General features: G+C 42.1%; 1 protein-coding gene across 1 annotated transcript in view; it reads left to right on the top strand.

The window, feature by feature from the left end:
- The window catches only part of PDLIM4 (PDZ and LIM domain 4), a 64,903-nt gene that overhangs the window by 17,916 nt on the left and 26,833 nt on the right, over window positions 1-20,154 (top strand). Inside the window, exon 3 of the mRNA XM_062587643.1 lies at window positions 11,733-11,817. Coding sequence (XP_062443627.1) covers window positions 11,733-11,817 — 85 coding nt within the window. The remainder of the gene's footprint in view (window positions 1-11,732; window positions 11,818-20,154) is intronic.

Below are 20,154 nucleotides of genomic sequence, written 5' to 3' on the forward strand. Positions count from 1 at the left end.
AGACCAGACCCTCCAGGCTTCCTTTTTCCCTAACATTGAAATTCTACAAATTTAAAAGTATGTCTAGTGTCATTTTGTAATATTCAAGTTATTCAGTACTTAAGTATTTATATTTGAAAGATAAATTTTTGATGAATGGTGAATGGAGACTTGGTCATCACAGCAATGAAAAGATGACTTTCTATTTGTAGAGCCAGATCCAGAGTTGAATCAGTGACTAACATTCAATATTTCAGTAATGATAGTGATGAACAAAATTGTACTCAAACAGCTCTAAAACAAGCTTGATGGAATCAGAAACCAGTTTTGTCTATGCCTGGTGCAGGAAGTGCCAGATATGACTAAAGACTATAATAATAAAAAAAATCTATAGAGTTTTTTATTCATGACCTGAAGGCCTTTTTATCCATCACTAAGCCTGCCTAATAGCTGAAAAAGATGAGGAGGAGGAGGATATTGCCCAAGGTCACTCAGTGGATCAGAGTCAGGGTTAGGCAATGGTCCACTAAATCACATGTAGCAGCAAGTTAAAATCAGACAGTTGAAGATGTTATCGCATGCAGTTGTCTGCTCTAACTGTCCCAAGATAGCAACTTCTGTCAAACAAAATAACTTAGTGGTTTCTGAACTTTATTTATTCTGGCATATTAATGTAAAGAGTTTATTTTTATTATATTTTAATGTACTGTGCTGAAACTGCAGTGGTTCAGAAGCTGTTTCAAATGCTGTTTAGTCCTGCTTGCCTGGGGTTCAGCTGTATCCATAGAAATAAGTAGGTGATTTTCCCCCCCCCCCTTCTTTCTTTTCATCCAGATTTGCATGCATGAAAGCCTTATATCCCAGTTCTGTGTTCTGCCCTCATAGCACAGTAAATGCTGGCAAGGTTATCTGATGGTCTCACGTAGCTGTGTGGTCAAAGATATTCGTACTGATACCGAAGAACGTCAGTGGGAAGCATGTGGGATGTGGACAGCTTTCTCACGCAGTTTTCTGCTGGTTTTGATCTAATCTTGTTTTAAAAAAGAGGTGGTGCTAGAATCTTGCTGGCAGTAGCTTTGATCACGCTTGTGGCTGTAGCTAATGTTGGTGTGCTCCATGTTAATGGTATCTCAGTGAAGGTGGGTTGCTCTACTTGTAGAAAAGGAATTTTGTCTTGACCATAGTGCAGAGAAGAAATGTGTTTGTATCACACCCAGTATAGCTGTGTTCTCCCACAAAACAGTATTTCCCTGTTCACAAAGATCTTGTAGGACTTTGAGTATGTGCATTGGTGGGAGTTGAGAAAGATCTGTTTAGTTTGCCTAAGGGAAGGAAATGTTACTTAATGACCTAGCTGTGGTCTGGAAGCTGCTGAATGGAAAGAAGATTTTGATGACTCTACATAGTGAAGGCTCTATGTAGATAAAGGCATAGGAAGGCCTTGTGGCTTCAGGTTGAATTTATTAAACTATACCTGCAGAGATGAGTATTTTTAACTTTGGGACTTACCAGTGTATCTAGAGGGGTGATGGATTTTCTGCTGCAGATGTTGCTGGTAATGGATTGCAGATTTGTGGCAACGCAGGATTAGTGGGTGAGGTTGTATGGACTTCTCTAATCAGGAAAGCAAACAAGATTGTAATGATTTTGTCGGGCTTTGAAACTTCTGCATTTGTGAAGGCTTCAAAAGCTCTGGTAGCCTATAATCAGAAAAAAAAATCCTCAGGCTTTTGCAAAACAGATGTAGGCAGCAGTTTGAGAGGAGGAGCTGTTTCGTATGTGGTGGTTTAGCTCAGGAATGTGGTCTTGCAGTTGGTTCTGTTGGCTCTTTAGCAAGTAGATATATCTAGGCAATGCCTTGAGAGTATGCTGTCAGGCCAAAGTGTGGCCTTTCTCTTGATAGGAAAAACTGAGTAGGTTTTCTCTTTTTTCAATAAGAAAAGCTGACACTTCACTAACACTTTATTAGATCTATTTTTAGTTTGGCCCAACTGAGTGTTTGGTGACACGGCTCTTGGATTTCTCTCCTTGTTCCCAGGTGACCTGTTGAATTCCAGATGATTCTGCCCAATCATTAATCATTGCTGAAAGCATGTCCAGGGCTGCTACCTCAGTGAAAATGAGTCACAGTTTTAGGATCTGCCTTTCTAAGAAAGGAGTGAGCTTGCCTTAGTGAGAGAACAGTCTCGGAGGGGTGGTGTTTGGTTGTTTTGTGTGAATGTCTAGCAATTGCTAAGAACTTCTGCTCACTTCTAAAACCTGCTAGCAAACCTGACTCTGAAAGAGCTTGTCTGTGCAGAGCAATGACTTATTATTATTTGTCAGTCAGGTGGCTTTTTTCAAAGTAGTGTCCTTGATTTATGCCTTCTTTGATAAAATATATTTTGCAACTCAACAAGAGGGCATTATTTAAAAATAAGTGTGGTTTGTCTGCAAAATATGTTTGAAATAAAGGGGTTATTTGTTGTGTGGCTTTACAGAAAACTTGCAAGATCTAGTGTTAATTATATTTTACCAGATGAGGCTCTGTACAGATCAAGTCCTGAGCATGCTGCTGGGCAGCACAGTCAGATAGCAGGCCAATGGCGCTCTTGGCGAAGAGCTTTCATTCTTTTGCTTCTCGTCGGGGTTTTTCCATCTGGTACCCTTTCTCAATGAACTCTTGACATTATGTATTACTGAGATACATAACAAGATTGTTTTTGTTTTCCAGCTGTATATATTAAATGCCCTTGACTAGAAAGTTCAGTAGGAAAATCAGAGTGGGTGAATAACATAAAAGGGAAAAACAGGAAAGGAGAATTATTGTGCAGTTGAAAAGGGCCAGATTAACAGACCTGGATATCCTTACATGAACTCTGGATTTTTTTTGGAGGGGTTGATCACCCAAATCAACCCTGTTAAATCTGATGGGAGGAGATGCCGATTACCCCATGTATCGGATTAATCCATGTGAGGTACGTGGACACGCTGGTGGGAAAACAAGTAGAATGACTGACCATTCATTCATAGAATAAAATATTACTGTTTAAAACTTTTTCCTGTGCAGTACAGACAGCATCTCCCCTCTATATTTGGGAGGAAATAACCGAGTGAGATTTCTGTCGTGATTTGGACTTCGGCAGTAGCGCGGCCTGGCTGTGTGGATGCGCTGGGAATGGGCCTGTGTGTCTGTCATTCAATTAGTCTATCAGAAGAACTCTTACAGTGAGTTTGATGATAGGTTCTGCTGCTCAACTGGGTAAGAGAGAAAAATGTTTTGTAGTCGGGCAGACAAAAGAAAAAAGGTGTAAGAGCTTCCAATGGAATACAAACATCTAACCTCCAAACAGCATAATGCAAGCCAGGCATTCGGATCACTTGGCGCGATGGCTGTGTGAGCCAAGGAGATGTGCCAGCTGTTGGAGAGTGCATTTGACATGGTTTCTGCACAGGAAGCCACATTGTATTCTGGAAGGAGTTGGTCATTGTAGGATCTGTGGCAGCATGACCCACAGAGAAACTAAGTTATGAGACAGCAGAAAAGATCTGAGGTACAAAAAGCAAAGCTATGTTGGCAGAAAGGAACTGCATTGTTTCCTAGCGTATCTGGAGTAGTTGCATGAAAATTCCAGCACACAACTCCTGGGAAATTGGTGGAACATTCGTTTCACAACCAGTCCAGCAAAACAAGAGTGGTCCAAGGAGAGAAACAAACTTCACTGCTGTAACCAGCAAACTGTCAAATCTGGCATTGTGATCTCTTAAAGGTGCTTGGATTGCTTCAACTATGCCCCATAATATGAACTAATCAGCTGCCTCCTGGTCACCAAAAGCTGACTGCTAATTTCAGTGGGCATTTCCAAAGGTAAGCACGTGAATGGATCCTATCGAGAGGTGTTGAGGGGGTTTTCATAGGAATGAAAATCAAACAGGTACTCAGAAAATTTAAAGCAGCCTTATTAAGTGGGTTGTATGCCCTTCTACAGAACATCAAATACCTGAAGTTGAACTCAGTCAATAAGAGCTTTCAGCACCTATAGATGACACCTCTGGGTATACAGTAGCAAGAACATAACTCTGAACAAGTGCAAAAGAAATGCAGAGCTCAGAGCAGCTGTTTGCATCTGATCTTTCACATAACTTTTATGAAGATGAAGGCAGTGTCTGGAGGGCACTGATAGCAAAACAAACAATGATTTAAAATTAAAAAAAAATGCTTAGTAGAGCCTGTGAGTTCTGTTCTCCAAATGGTCATCACCTTAGATATGAAAAACTGCTTTATTTTGCAACAGTAACAAAGGATTAGCAATAAAATAATTGCAGACTTGATAAATAAGGTCTGAATTCTTTGCAGTTGTGTATTTTCACATAACCATGCACTTAAACATTTAAAATCAATCTCTTCTTTCTCATGATCAACCCTTTCTTGTCCTGGAGCATAGCTGTCATTCAGGCTAATGCATGCAATATACTTGGGGCCCAAAGATAACTGAAGTAACAGTGCAGTTTGTCCTGTTCTTGCTTACATATTACTCTATCTTCTTAAAATAAAGCCTTTCCAACTCCTTTAAATATTAACATCTCTTGTGGCTGTAGTACAGCCCTGGTTATTAGGGAAGACTTGTTATTTCAAATCCAATCATGCCTCAAATAAAAGCAACCATAAAATTAGATTGGAGCTGTGCTTTGCTGATTTTTGCTTGAGAAGAGTGAGCACACAGATGACCCCAGGCACTGGACAAGAGAACTTGTAGTATCACTTCAGCTGTTTCTGTTAACACAAGCACTGAAAGTCCTTGGCAGCATTGTCCAGACCTGCCTATCTGTGCCAGGGAGTTTTGGTGAGCCAGAAAGTTTTCTCTGAAGCTTTTTGCCATCTGCCAGCTGGGAGTATGTAGGGTTATGTTGCATCCTTGCCAAAGCAGCTGGATAGTGCCCCGAGCCCACGTTGGTTGGGAAGACTGCATTGTGAAGGGGGTGTTGCAGCTGTCTCGTGTGTTAAGGCTTCCCTGTGGCCCCTGCAAGAGTCTGGGTTGTCCAGGGTGCTCTCGACACTGTGTCTCTGAGGCTGGCTCCACTTAGTCTGTATTAAAGTACGTTTTTTCCATCTCTACTTTCACCTTGATAAAGGACTTTGAGTCCCCTTGGACTGGAGCTCTCCCTCTTTCTTCTCACCACTGTTCTCTAGTGCCTTTATTGGATCTACATCAGTCCCCATTGCAGTTAATAGGCAATTTGTTACTGACTTCATCTGGCAGAGTTCTGCCCTTTGAAGTGCAGGGCCATTTTTGAACACCAGTGCTGTAGAAAGCAAAGTAATACAGTAGCCTTACTGTTCAGAAACAGAGCAGAGGAAAATCCTCATCTGCTCATGAAAGAAGTCAATTTATATAACTGATGCTTATGTGGTTACTGATGTAATGTGTGAGGAATTACCTAGGCATCCCTATAAAAAGGGGTAGGCATTCAGGTCATGGTTATAGGCTTTGAAATGCGAGGGCAGGAGTTCAAGTAGGCTTAGTATGAACAGCTAGCAGCAGTGCATGTCACTTGGTTTATGTGGGAGAAAGTAATTGATAGCACTAATGAAGATTTAGCAGAATGGTTTAGGATGCTGTGATTATAAATCAGCTGGTATGCTCTGGTGTCATCTTCATATCTGAGTTCAAGCCAACGTAGCATGATATCTGCCTCACTTCTCTTACTGACGTATGCAAGGAAAGTAAACGGCAGGTATACAGCAGCTGTTTAAAGAAGACTCCTGTTGTGAAGAACTCCTGTGAATTACTGTGTGAGGAAACGTGTTACAGAGATCCTGGTATTTAATCACAAAATACATTTATTTGACTGGAGGCTGGGGACTTCAGTTTTTAAAATAATGTAAATGTGTGGATAAAGATTATCATGTGGTAAACCTTGCTTGTGCTTCTTCATGTTGTGCAGTTAAGTTATACATGTGAAGAAATTCCATATAAGGAAAGAAATGTGCTTTTTTTTGCCCCTCCTCTTCTCCTGTTAATGTGTTCATATTCCTATGATGTGCAGAGAAGAATTCACATGTTTTGAGAGCTTGATTTTTTTTTTAAAAAAAATTTTTTTTGATCCTGTTTTTCCTGAGCCCATCCAATCGTAGGCTTTTCATTTGGTAATAATACTGGGATTTTTTGCTGGGCCCAGAGCTGGCTGGATGCTGGAAAACATCTGTCCAGCCCAGGTAGAGCAAAGAACCCCAGTACTGCTGTGTGAGTGCACCTATTTCCTGCTAAAGGCAGCTGACAGCACAAGCCCTAAAGCTTCTGGAAGGATTTTTGTTGCACGTCGTTCGCATTGCTCTGGGGAGGAAAGAACGCGGTGCGAGTGTTCCCGGGCTGTGGTTATCAAAGCAGAAGTTCTCAAAGGCTCAGCTTTGTGGTTCTTTGTCTGAAATAAATTCTATTCCTCGCCTTTTCCTGTGGTGTGCATGCCACAGCAGTGGTGCAGTTAGTCCTTCATCCGTGCTGGGGGCACAACTGCCACAGGCTCTGCTGGGCAGGATTCACAGTGTAACTAGGAGAAAATGGAGATGGTGAAGGTCGAGGAAACAGTAAGGTAATGCTAATAAATACAGTCAGTAATGGTTTCCATGCTGTAGTGGCTAAATCTCTGTCAATATTTCCATGAATGACCATTACTGCTAAAGGATTTTAAGTAGAACTTGCTGAAGGGTGCTGAGGTAACTTTGTGTGTATTTACATCTACATGGTTTTACATTAAGAAAACAAATGTACTACTTGCATCACTAATTTTTATTCCTTTTTTTTTTTTTTTTTTTCCTTAAACCGAGTATTCTTGTAGGTAGGAAAGCATTTGTGTTAAGAGCACTTTGTTGGGAGCTTATTTCAGAGGTGGTAACTCTTTTTTGACTAGGGGCTATGTAAACCCCTGCCGTGCTCCGGGGCAGTGGGATGGACTCTGTTTTGCTCTGTACAACTCCAGGAATGAAAGAAGCAAATGTGTTCAAGTCAGGAAATCCCCAGGTTCTTTTACACATGGCAATGACACTGTTTTGCCTGCAGAGCAGCTCAGATTCGGTCACATTTGCTTGAGACTGAATGAACAGGGGAAGCAGCTGCCCCACATGCAGAACTGTATTTGCTCGCAACTGCAGGTCGCATCTTGCCCAGGGATTGATAACCAAATCTTGACTCCATTAGTTACACAAGCAGTTTGCAGAGGGCCACCACAAACCAATCCACCTTTAAAACTCTACTTAGTCTGTTTGGAGAACTTGTTTACAAAGTTTCTTGTATTTAAACTGGCTCTTTTCACAGGGATGATGTTTCTCTGAAGGTTTTAAGTCTTCAGTAAGAGAAGGGCAGTAATGAATATCCTGGAAATGTAGCCCCAAAGGCCCCCAGACCTTCATGCAGCCGATTTCCTTTTGAGTCGCTCCCCCAATTCCCCCAGTTCTACGCGTGTTTCTGTCAGGCCGCTCATGAGGGTGAGAAGGTACATACGTTTATTGTAAGCACTGCAGTAATATTGCTGGAATATGGGAAGCATTACAATGTGTGTTCTCAAGTTTCCAGTAAAAGTACAACTGAAAAAGTGAATCACAACTTCCCCTTTGGAACTCCTCAAGGACTAACGCAGAAAAAACCTTTCAGCTTTCCAGAGCCCAGATACAGAAGAATAGTTTCAGCCAGAAGCATGAAGGGAGAAGAAATTCAGTACCTTGACTTCAGGTACTCCTTAGCATACCCCAACTGAGTCTGATGCATCAGGGCATTCAGCTGAGGTTAGTTCAGCATGACATCTGTCCACTCGGTTACGCAAAGCCTTAACTCCCCTGTAAAGTGGCCGAAAGTGTTACAGGGGCTGTCCCAACACCTTCCAGTTACTACTATGAAGTTCATAATCCTGGGGAATTATGAACATCAGCTGTAGCTGGTTGTAGACTTGGTTCAGTCCTGGACGGCCGGTGTCCCTATCGGGGTAGTAAAGATCACCTTTTCAATCGCTGCCTTAGCTGTAACGTCTTTGGGGATGGATAGTCCTCAGGGGATGGGCAGTAAGCTAAAGCAATCACTGCTAGGAGTGACTCAACAGGCTGGGGTGAAACTCTGTGAGATGGTTGTTCCTTGGTGCTTTGAACAGCTGTTGTCCTGCTCACACCTGTTCTGCTGCACAAATGTGGATGGCGGCAGCCCAGGTTCACTCTGGCATTTTGCCCAAATACTAAATGTTAGTTTATAAGGGGGTGGAGAAATTGGAAATTCAGTAAGACCCGGGAATTCTTGCAACTTAAAAGTAGCTCTATGAATGTAGAGAGCAAGACTTCCAGATTATTACCAGGTGAAAAAACACTTTGGTAAAATGTGTCCATATGCAAGCAATCTTTTTGAAAATGACGCTAAAGCTTTTAGAAAACAAATTGTGGGATAAAAGGCATCTGCAGTTTTCTTTTTTTTTTTTTTTAGTTAGTTGTCTTAATGGATCTGTTCCCAAAAAAGCCACATGTTGAAGGCTTTACGCTAACCCAAGTAAGGTGTTTTTGTTGGTATTGTCCTAGCAGCCATTAAAGTAGAGCGTTGTTAATGCAAGATAATGATTTCTGCATAGCTGACTTTATGTCCCTACAGCAGAATACAACACATCTGAAAACACTTTCCTCATCCTTGAGGTGTAAATTAAGCTACTTGGAATACTTGAGTGCAATGTCTGATCTCTTGCCTGTTAGCTTAGGAAGGCGTGATTATTTTTTGCTGTTGCCTAAGCACAAAGACATGCTTATGTCAGTAGGCACGATGCTGCTTCTGGGGAAGTGTGGGGTGGCTGCGCTGGCCCCAGCAGTCCTTTCCAGCAGCTCCAGAGCTTGGTCAGCCCTTGCTATGGGGGGAATTCAGCAGACCCCTCTGTCTGCCTGTCTTGCCAGGATTGCACATGTGTGCCGGAGTTACTGCAGTGTATAAATTAGGTTGTGAATTTGAAACATCAGCTCTTCAGCAGCAACTGCCCATACACTCTTACTCTCAGGCAGAGGACCTCTTAATTACTTCCAACTGCCTTGTGCTCGCCTGCTTGAGTGGAGAGGAGGCAGTCTCTTTGTCTACATGCTCCTCAAACTTCAGGTGATGTTGGTTTATGTCTTTGTCAAGGCTATTGGTTTTTTGCAGTCTCCTCTGCCATGCAGGATTTCTTATAAAAATTCAAACCAGAACCTAAATCCTGCCATTATCAGTTTGATTTTAGCGTAGTTCAGCTGGAAGCTGTGTAGCTGAGGTCACTCTGGCTCTGTTCAGGCCATTCTATACTGTCATTTGGTGGAAGCAGTAAAAGGCTGCCTCTTGCTTATACTGAAATGAAAGTTTTTGGTAGGTCTGAATAATTGGTATTGAAAGAAGGCATTTGAGTTTAATGATTAAAAATGCTAACTATGAATGCGATTCTACATGTAAACTTGGCTGAAACCTGACCACATTCTTCATAAAATGGGAAGAAGTCTCTAATTATTTTGGAAAGCAAGTTAGCTGTTTTCTGGTGCAGTGCTATCTCTTTCAGGGGAATGGCAAATTGGGAAATTTTAACCTGAAAGCGGTGGCTATTACTGATGACTGAATGCCTTAGATTAATGCAGAGGGAATTTATTGTTATTCATCATTTTAATCTTCTAGAATTAAGATCATTTTATGAATCTTTCCTTTCTTATTTACTGGCAAATTGAAATCTTTAGGGATTCTTTTAAATTGTATTTGGCACAAGAGCTCCAGAGCAAATCGGAACAAGGATGTTGTAGCTGTCTGACTCTCCTCGACAGTGTGAACAAACATCAGACTAATTCAGTGCAAGAGGAGAAAGTAGAGAAATAATGATCTCTGGCAATGTAATTAGGCATCTTCATTCTTCTGGAGCTCCAGAAGAAATTCTTAATGTGGAGGCAATATGTACAGCACTAGATCAGGGCAGAAATCAAGTTAGATTCATTAGAAGTGGTGCCATTTCTGGGAAGATCAGTTTCCTTCATTCCAATAAAAAAAAAAAAATAAAGGCAAATTTAAAAAAGTAGAGATCTAGCCAGAAGTCAAATAGTTATAGTAAAAATATTTTTCATAGCTAGATGTCTTGTTCTGATAAACTGAGTTCTTCCATGTTGAAAAAGCCATGACTGTAGTAGCAAATAATGTTTTGGAAGAGTAGAAGCACAAATCTTCAAGGCCCAAAGTGCATTAAACACAATGGGAGTCTTCAGTTTTAATGGGTTTTGAACCAAACCCTAATTTGTGAGCGTTTATATGTTGACTGTCTTAAATGCAAAACATTGGAGGTAGAAATTTGTACCAAAGACTCCTGGGTTAAAATTGTGCTGCTTCTTCTGCCCCCAGCTTGGAGTCTGCAGATAATTAAACCAAAGTTGAATGTGGTATGTGGCAGGGGGCAGAGTCCAAAGAATGGATCCTTGGCCATGACAAGTGACCTATGCCTGGTAGAACAAGAACTCATCGTATTTTCCTTAAGTGGCATACACATAGGTTCTGGGATTAAACAGAAGAATTAGTGTTCTGTGTTTTGAGCTTTTGATTTCACTCTTCTATCTCAAAGCAGTTGAGAAACAGATTCCCTCCAGCTGAAATGTGTGGGCCAAGGAAAATGTCTTTGGGCGATGGCAGTCCCTCTCGCAGAAGGGCACGTCCTCTGAGAGCTTTTGTAGCTGAGCACTGCCTCCCAAGCAAAGGTTGAACTCCAGTGGTCTCCGTTCTGTTGCAGCCCCCAGGAAGCAGAGGATGCAGGGAGCAGTTGCTTTCTAGGTAGGCAAGGCTCAAAGCAATCCTGAGATTGCTTTGTTTTTGCCAGGAGCTGAACAAACTTTTCCTGACTCCAGGACTAGAGGAGTGCAAAGCTCAGAGGCTGATTCTCTCATTTTGAGAGGTGTTTTTTTTTTTTTTTTTTTTTTTTTTTTTTGGTTTTCTAGTATGCTCTTTTGTTCAGCAAAGGTCCTTTTGATTTTTAGAAATGCACTGTCTTGTGCATTCAGAGGCAGCAGCATGCAGTAGGCGAGTGGAAGGCTTTTTTTTCCTTGCAGGAATAGTTCTTGTGTTCCCAAAGCTAAAACGATCTTGCCTTTTTATTAACAAATGTGCTGCTCTGTTCCACATAGCATTTGATCTGTTGCAGGTTCTCTAGGGTCTGCAAGCTCAGCAAGGAAGAAGCATAGATGATCCTGAGCTTTAGCTTAAGTTGCATAAGTTTAGTCTCAGTTTGACAAGACTTTCTCAGTAGCTCTGATAAAATTCTAGATCTCTGTATCCAGAAATGCCTGTGTATATGTCTGTTAGACCTTGTGTAGGCACCTGCCATTCCTTCTATTCACTGGAAAATCAAAGAGCAGGCCTGACAAAAGCAGCAAATGGGAGAAGCAGATCCTATTTACCCTAAGCGTTGAACAGAACAGATGTATGTCAGTGATCTAATCCCAGCTGTATGTTGAGACACCTCTGTGGAAAAAAGTGCTCAGGCTCATAGAAACTTTGGGCAGTGGCAGTATCCTGTTCCTGCTTGGCAGGACCAAAGATGCATTTGTGAATGGAAACTATCTCAGTGCTTGCTCTACCTGCGACCTGTGTTGAAAGGGCCAAGACTGATTTGTGCAGGGTAGCATAAGCCCTATTGCTGAAGGGCACTTGTATAAATCCTTCTGTGTTCCAGTTTATAGTTCATACCAAGGTATTTGTTTTTTGAAAAGAAAAAAGTTATTTTTTTCCTTCTGTTCAAATTTCTTTAATTTCCTATTGTAGAGCTGAAGGGAAGACCTGGTCACCTCCTGTTCTAGAAGATGGAAAGGCACAAGCCTACCGGATCAATATAGAGCCAGAACCACAGGTATGAAAGTGGCAACTCTGCATATAGATTTTTTTTTTCAGCTCAGTTTTCTTGGGGGAGGAGATCCATATCTAAGACCTGGAAAGCACTCTACTGTGTCCCACAGTCCTTGCAAAGGTAGAACAATGTCTGTTGCGTTGTTTTAAAATTTCGCATCTATTACACTGTTGTGAAGAGCGAATTTTCATTTGCAAGTCTTGCTCTGCTTTCCTTGAGCTTTGCATTTTCATGCTCATTTTAAGGCCCAGGCCTCTGCTGGCACGAATATTCTTGTGGTGAATTAGACCAGAGAACTGATCTGGATTTAAACCCATCTCTTTAATCCTGCTCCACTCAAGTTCGATTTTGCCTGGCTCCACTTGCTGCTTACCTGTGTGAATGCGTACGATGGTACTAAGAAAGAAATGGCAGCATGGGAGTGGAAACAGAAAACTGGGACAGAGAGAGGACATCAGTGCCAGCATATGGCAGTTCACGGCGACTGAAACTGTCCTGAGGCAGCTGGCACTGAGGAAGTTGCCCAGCTCTGTTGGCTGGGGCTCAGCATTAAGCATTACACTAGTGGACCCTCCTGAGGGGCAGGTGAACGAGCCTGTGGTCAGCACTGGTGGAGCTCTTAGGAGACCTCCTAACTGGCGCTGCCTAAGGTCTGGCCTGCTTGGAGCACAGCAAATCCACGGTCTGTTTGCACCTGCCTCAGGAGACCTGCCCTCAGTCTCTCTTCTCGTTCCAGAATTCATCATGCCCTTCTAATCCTGCGGTGGTGGTTCATTCTATGTCATGGTGGTGTGGGGGATATTTTTTAATACCTTTGCTTCTTTTCTGTCTTACTCCTTTCTCTCCCTCTCTCTGTTTTACAGCTTGTCTCTTCCCTTTATCTTCAGCTCTTTTCCCTAGAGCCCTCCGGCCAGTATTTTACATCTTCGGTCTGCTGCACCTTCCCGTATCTCCTAGCCCCTCACCTCAAGGTTTCTAAGGGTCAGTATGACAGCACTGTTGTGAATAAACCTACATCTTTCATATCCATCTCTGACTAATAGTTTCTTAGTAAATTCGGAAGTTACTCTTAATTCTCTTTTGGCTCCTCAAAGGGAAAAGGAACATTCTTCTCACTCCTTCCTTTTTTGCTTCTCTGTGTTATCTGACTGTTGGGGTTTTTGTGTGTCCTGGCCTGTGATGCCTGCTAGAGGTATTTGGGGAATGAGGAGGAGAACAGCAGGAGACGAGCCGGAAGGGAAGCTCCTGCGATGTTGCCCTTCTGAATCAGAGCTGAATTGACACGCACACTGCAAGCTTTCACAGGGGCCTGCGAGGCAAAGGGTAAAGGACCGGTTCTCACTGCTGCAATTGGGCAAACCCTTCCACCAGCAGCAGTGGAGACCATGGGGCTGCCTGCCTGCACGTTTCACAAGATAAAAGTACATCAGTTCGGATTAACGAAACAAAAAATACCTATGCCACACACAAGACAGGCCACTGCCTGCTGCAGTTACTGCAGTAACACAGAAACATGTTCACTGTTGTGCTGAGGCTGAGTTTTTGACCACTGCTCACATGGTTTCTTTCTGTGATAAGATGGTTTCTGTTTTTGGCTATTTCTGGTAGCCTTTTGTGTTTTCCAGTGCTCACAAAGTACCTCAATACAGATGCTTTTGGTTTAGCTCCGCTTCTGATTTTTAGACCTAACTTTTAAGCATCCTGTCAAGGGTCCCCCCTCAGCCCTCCTTGGGTCTGTGGGCAGTTCAGTCCAGAGTTAATGTAAAAGTTAAAGATAGAAGAAGCAGGTATGATGATAAGAGGAATAGTATTTGTTTTGCTTCCCTTTAGTGAAGAATGAGGAAACGGTGCTGAGAACAGAAAAGCTACCAAATGATGAGTGTGGCTGCTGGGAGGACTGGAGTAAGATGCTACAAAAACTACAAAGAACTGATTAGTATAGTCATGCTCTTTTGAATCTGTTGGGCATTGCAACCAAGTGAGACAGACAAGTCAGTCAATGGAGTTCTTGGATATTTTGCATTCCCACACAGTTTGTGAAAATGGGCAGTGAGTAGAGGTGAGAGCTGCTGTTAGTGCTGCAGTCCTTTAACTTGCAGAACCAGCAAATCCCAGTCCCATTATTAGACACAAGAGACTCACAGATTTGCTTGTCTCTTCTACAGTAATTGAAAATAGTGATCTGTACACTTTGGCTTTGAATTCTGGCCATGTTTGCTTCATCAATCAATTATGGCAATCTTTTCTGACAGATTTTTTTTTAATAGACTTTGATGTGCCCAAAACTTTGTGAATAATATGTAATAAGGAACAAATGTGCAGCAGTTTCAGTGCCAGACACAACATTTCTGAGGTTTAAAGCATATTGGATTTGAATCGTACTATTAATATATGTTACATATGAATCTTTTTTTAAAAATTAGACAGTTGCATGGTTTATAATGATGGAGTAGGAGTATATTTTTCCTGAATTCAGACCTACACTAAATAGGTCTAAACCGGTAAAATATTCAGCAAGTAAAAAGAGACACATTTGTGGCAAGGCATTAAAAGAGGAACAGGAGTAAACAGGTAAAAAGAACAACTTCCTCCTCTCCCTTCTTGATTTCTGTGAACTAAGTATTCCTCTTAACCAGGCAGAAAATACTGTTTCCTACATTCTCTTAATGGCTTTCTGCACTCCTAGAAAGGGATGAATGAGGGTTAGAGTATTCTCGCTGTGGGTACACCCTAGATGCGTGTGTTAACTCTTTGCCTTCCCAAAGCACTGTGATACGAGGCATGGTTCAGATTTCAGAATAATGGACCGATGTTAGTGTGTGCTTGCTAACTGCTTGGGACAAGTGCCAGAGGTTGTCCTAATCCCTGATTTTTTGCAGACGTTCTCTGAGTTGTATAATGCTGAGGGTGATCGTAAGTGCCCAAGAACACAGATCCTTGCAGCAGGCCATCTGTTCCCCTTGGAGAAAGGTGGTGGTCGCGGCTGGAGTCCCCTCCGATGCTTGGAAGGGGTGCTGCTCTAAGATCTGTGGCTGTCCTATGTAGTGTTAAAATGTTAAAATTCAGTCCCAGAAGCAAAAGCACGTATTAGATTCCAAGAAAGAAAAGATTCATTATAAAGTAATAGTTTGGCTCAAAATATGTAACCTTTAGGTGCACTTCCTAGCATCTGGAAAAAAGTAATCTGCTTTGAAACACAGGGGGGGAAAAAAATGCTGCTGGAAGCCAGCCCGTGACTCACAGAAATAGATTTGGGGCTATCCTTGAAAAGGTTTCGAGATTTTTACCCCAAGTGGCCTTTGCAGTAATGTGGACCACATGTATATTTCCTTCCTCCAAGATTTTACTCATAGGACAATGTAAAAGTTATCTTAAAAGTCTTAATTTCTGACAACTGTAATCATAGTTGGGTAAAAAAGGTGTTTTTTAAAAAAATTGTAGCGAGATGAACAGTCTTTTTATCTCCATTGGTGCTAGAGTGCCTGTGCCCAAGATGTGTGAACATAAGCAGAATGACTAAATCTACATGATTACTTCTCTTTGCTTGTGCCTGTGCAGGAAAGCCTGTGCCCCATAATCACATTTCTGTTTATTATTTTGGTGACATCCCTTTGTCTTGAAGGCAGTGAGGTTTGCAGTTATTCTCATCTTTTGTGCAAGAGAGCTTGGCAGCTAAAAACAGGCTGATGGGAGAGATCTTTATTAATTATTATTCTATGATGTTTTGTCAGCTGAGCTTTTCTGGAAAAAAAAAAGTAGTCAAAGAGACCAAAGAAGTAATCAATCCTCCTTATTAAAACTTCATTGATTAATTCCATGGCTGCAGGGTATAACTGTCATAAAAGCTAAAGAAGCCAGAAGTTAAAAGGTAGCTTGTTGCTTACAATTAACAGAAATGACGTTAAATGTAACATGACTGAGCTACATTAATAAAATGTCTGATTCTTTAAAAATATTATTTGGTTATCAGTTTTTAGCATGCAAGTCTATATTTAACAGTGAGGATCTGTAGAGAAGGACTCAAATTCAGGGACCTTCCAACTTACAGCTTAAAGAGGGGCGAGGTGTTTGTGGCAAACCAAGCTGCGAGTGGTCCTTGTGCCGTACCGGCGTCTCGCCGAGTGGCTTTGTGCTCCTCGAGCAGCAGCAGTGCTGTTGTGTGGAATCCCGACTGCCATCGCTCAGCATGGCCTCCCTGCTTGCCTGTTTGAATTGCTAGCCCGGCTTTGCCGTCTCGCCCACGTGCGTATGCAGTACTGGTCCTTCTCTAGCAGATGGTGAAAGTGGGAAATGCCAGCAGCATCGTATGAAACAAAGAGATTACTTTCTGGAAATTCCACTGTATTTAGTTTCTTGTAGGCTAGCGTCTAGTCAAAATACAGCCATATGGTGCTAATAAAAGAATAGGATGTTTGTTTTCTTGACCACTCTCACACTGTTAAAATTGACAGCTTACTGGCACGGTGGAGATTGGAAACTGATGTTTCAGACTGTGAGGTCGAACTCTGTCCTTGCTAATTGACAGTAGATTCAAATGTCTTGTCGTGAGAATAGTTGCAGCAAACATTAAATTGGCAGCATGCAGCTGAGCCTGGAATAGGGTGCAAATCCTCCCAAACCTGGGCACTCGGGGATAGTCAGCTGACCGAGGTGAAAGGCTGGGATTTCTCTCGCCTGCCTGTGACTGTCTGATAGCTAGAGAGGGAGAGGCGCTTCTAAAAGCTGGTTAGTCACCGTGGTCCCACTGAGAAAGTCATAAAATCACCACAGAGCTTGCAGACTATGGCTGATGTCATCCTCCCTGGAGGGCAAGGACGGTGGGTGGTTGTTGGACCTGGAGTATGCTCGTGGTCCCAGGCCTGCTCGCCTTGCTCTCTCTCAGGCGGTGAGTCATGAGCGGTTGCTTTCCAAGCCACGATTTAGATGCAAGCTTTGAACAGTGGAGAATAAAACCCAGCCTCTCCACAGAAGGCAGCGTTCTCCTGCTCATCATTTCAATGCTTTCTGTAATGTTGTATTATTTTGTGCTTGTGCAGTTGTTTCCTGTTGGCTTCAAAAGTCTTCTTTCTTAAACTGTCCTTTATCCAAACTTTTGTCTCTGCTGCTCTTTAGCAACACTCAGCATTCCACGTAAGGAGCAGCTCTGCGTTCCCATATAGCATAAAATTTTCATAGGTGATCCATAGGTGCAGCTAGACTGAGGCTTGCCCAGCGTGGCAACGGCCCGCTGAAACACCCGGCTCATTCGGGAGAGCGGCTCTCTTGTGTCAGGTAACTCCCCTCGGGGATCGGTCTCGCCTGAGGCCTGCGAGGGCTTTGTGGTTTGGCCAGACGCTGTGAATCCGAGCCCAGACTGATTCAGCATTGCTGCTGCTCCTCTCTACGTAGCCAACACCGCGGAGGGATCCTGAACTCAGACTTCGGGGATGGTCAGCTCTGGGAGTATACCAGTATACTTAATGAGCTGGTGTGGCTTAAATGGTTCCACAGAGTGAGTGCTCTTTTAGTGATTAGCTTTTTTTGTAGTGTGAAAAAGCCATGGAACTGAGCTGTATCTACTGACAGTCTCTACTGGTACTTTCAAGCACTGGTATAGCTTTAAAAATGTTTTAAATACTCTCACATTTGTTTTTTTGTCTCAGTAAGTTTTTTCATTACACTTCTTTCTTACTGAAGTTGAATTGCTTTTCATTTGATTAATCAGCTTAGAGTATTGCTTTAAAATCTTAATGAGTTGGTGTTGTGCAGAAAGTTTCCAAATACCTATTTGCAAAAGACTTGATATCGTAGACAATACTTACTTTTGTAAATCAGGGGTTAAAGCCCTGTCTGCTGAAGAGATGGAATTTCCTTTCTTAAGGTGACCTTCCTTCCTTCATTGAAGAAAAATGCAGGATTGGGGTGATGTGATAGCTTGCGTTTCTGATCAAGTTTTTCCCATAAGCAGACGTGAAACAAACCTCTGCTTCCTTGGAGCTCAAGCATAATTGAGTGGATCTCGTGGCAGAGGGAAGGGGGAAAATGTCGGCTTCATACTTCTGGGAAAACAAAGGATGAGATAATGCCCTGGCACGGTGCTAGATCCCCAGTCGCATGGGAACTCCCAGCTTGTTGTTTGAGGACTGATTTAATAGTAGAAGCATGCTGAATCCTGACAGCCACTGTAATTCAAATCAACCATGAACTGGAGTTATTTAGGCAGCATTTCACATTCAAATTCGTAGCTTTAAACACAACCAAAATTTGCTGCTCTAATTTACCAGGTGAAGAGGTTACACACAAGCTGGTATGCGCTTGGGTTTCTTTTCCTCTGATGTAATATTGAATCATTTGAAAGCAGAGGAGTTTTCACCATATCTTGGTAATATGTTGAACTCCTGTAGCTGTAAGAGCTGTAATCTTTTTAGGTAAAATCCTCTTATGTACCTCTTATATAAATCAGTATCTTTATTAAGTGAGCTTCAGTAATCCTAGTTTATATGAGAGGGGAAAAAATGAACAATTTAAGGGTAAAGGAAAAGCTTGCAATGGAAACTTTAAAATGGCATTTTCTTCTGTCCAGCAAAGTTAAACAGTTTGTTCTCATAGGACCTGTACTAAAATAGTAAGAATGTGGGGGTTGGTTGAGGACAAAATAGAAAATGCTATCGGATAGAGAGCTAGCATAGACATATGCTGTATTATTCTACTTGATAATATCGATCTCAATTATGACATTGTTAACACAGGTAAGAAAACTGCATACCTGCATGTTTAGAAATGTCTTGTAAAAGCACGTGTATATTTTACAGTGTCTCTCTTATCAGTCAAATCCAGAGGGGGAAAAAACTTCCATTTTTGTTTTTCCTCATTGCTCACTTAAAATTAATGAATTGCTCTTTGCAGTCATTTGTTATCGTTTCAACATATTTATGTGTTGCTGAGCAACCGATATGTTAGGTAAATAATTCTAAACACTGTGAGATCCTGTGACCCTTCCACAGGGGAAATATTTGCATGAAAAGCTGTGGGCATCACCAACTGCTATTATGAAACGTTGAATCATTTGGAAGACTGCTTGAACAGAAGCTTGTCTATTAATATAGCAGAATTTGTCCAGACTCCCAGATGCGAATGTTACGACCTTCTGGGGGCGAGCGTGTGAGACGAAGCTTTTGCAGAGCGCAGTTTCGGGAGAGCTTAGCCCATGGGGGAGTTCTCCTAGGGGTCTCCCAGACTGCTAGCAAACAGCAAATTGGCACAGGCACCGAGTCCTCCTCCCGCCCGAGACTGGAGCAAAAGGGACTGGGACTGGGACAGGCCAGCAGCTGCGGAAGCTCTGTTTTAAAGTGGATAAATGGCAAATTGGGTGTGGAGAGCGAGCCCGGGCCGACTGGCACAAGTGCAGCTGTAAAGGCTGGCTCCCAACTGTGTTCTCCTGCAGCGGATGACTTGGATGTTATCCCGAGGTATTGCCAGGACTTGTTTATTAGCAGGAAAGCCTGAGACATGTTTTTGACTTCTTTGCTAATGAATACAAGCTAGATGTTGGGCCACTTCAAAATGAAACTCAAAAATGTTACCCTCTTCTGTTGCGTTTTCATAGGTATCTTGCCCAAACTTTACTGAAGTGAGACCTTCAGGTGAGCCATGCTGATGAAGTAAACATCTTTTGTTTTTAAACATGTGATATTTTGGCAGTCTGAAGCTTTGCTTGTTGCCGGTGGTTCTGCTTTGTGTCCATAGCTGCCGGTAGTGGTTATGCAAAGAGAATCTGGAAGCATGATACAGTAACACTTGAATGTCATTTGACAGTTCCCCTCGCTAGTAGTAATGGAGAATGACAATAAAATAAAAAATAAGTCATGAAGTTGTCCTTGTGTGTACAAATCCAGTGAGTTTGAGACTTTAAATAAAACACCAGATAGTGAAGAAAAAGTAATTAAATTGGAGTAAAATGACTTTCTCCCTGCCACTGCCATCCCCTTCCCCCTCTGTTACTTTCTCTGCTTCAGCTCATTAGAGGATCATCTGCCTTTGCTCTCCAGTATTACCGTCTTGCAAAAATACTGTGAAATTTTGTTGGTATTTATTTCCTGTTAATGACTTAAGTTTTCTCATGCAGGTAGAAATTAAATATTGTTTATGTGATACTTAAATTTTCTTTTATTCTCAGGCCTCTTCACCTAGTCTTCACCAGAAAGTTAGTTCTGCTTACATATGCAGTTACTTGGGTCTGAAGTTGTCTTAGGAATATGAGGGAGCAAATATTTGGACATAGCCTGAGCCTTACTGCAGTTTATTGTGTAACTGTAATGCAGTAGTTACTTTTATAACCAAATGTTGTTTTTTCCTATGAAA

The sequence above is a fragment of the Rhea pennata genome, chromosome 14 (assembly GCF_028389875.1).
Source record: "Rhea pennata isolate bPtePen1 chromosome 14, bPtePen1.pri, whole genome shotgun sequence".
In the NCBI taxonomy this organism is placed as follows: domain Eukaryota; kingdom Metazoa; phylum Chordata; class Aves; order Rheiformes; family Rheidae; genus Rhea; species Rhea pennata.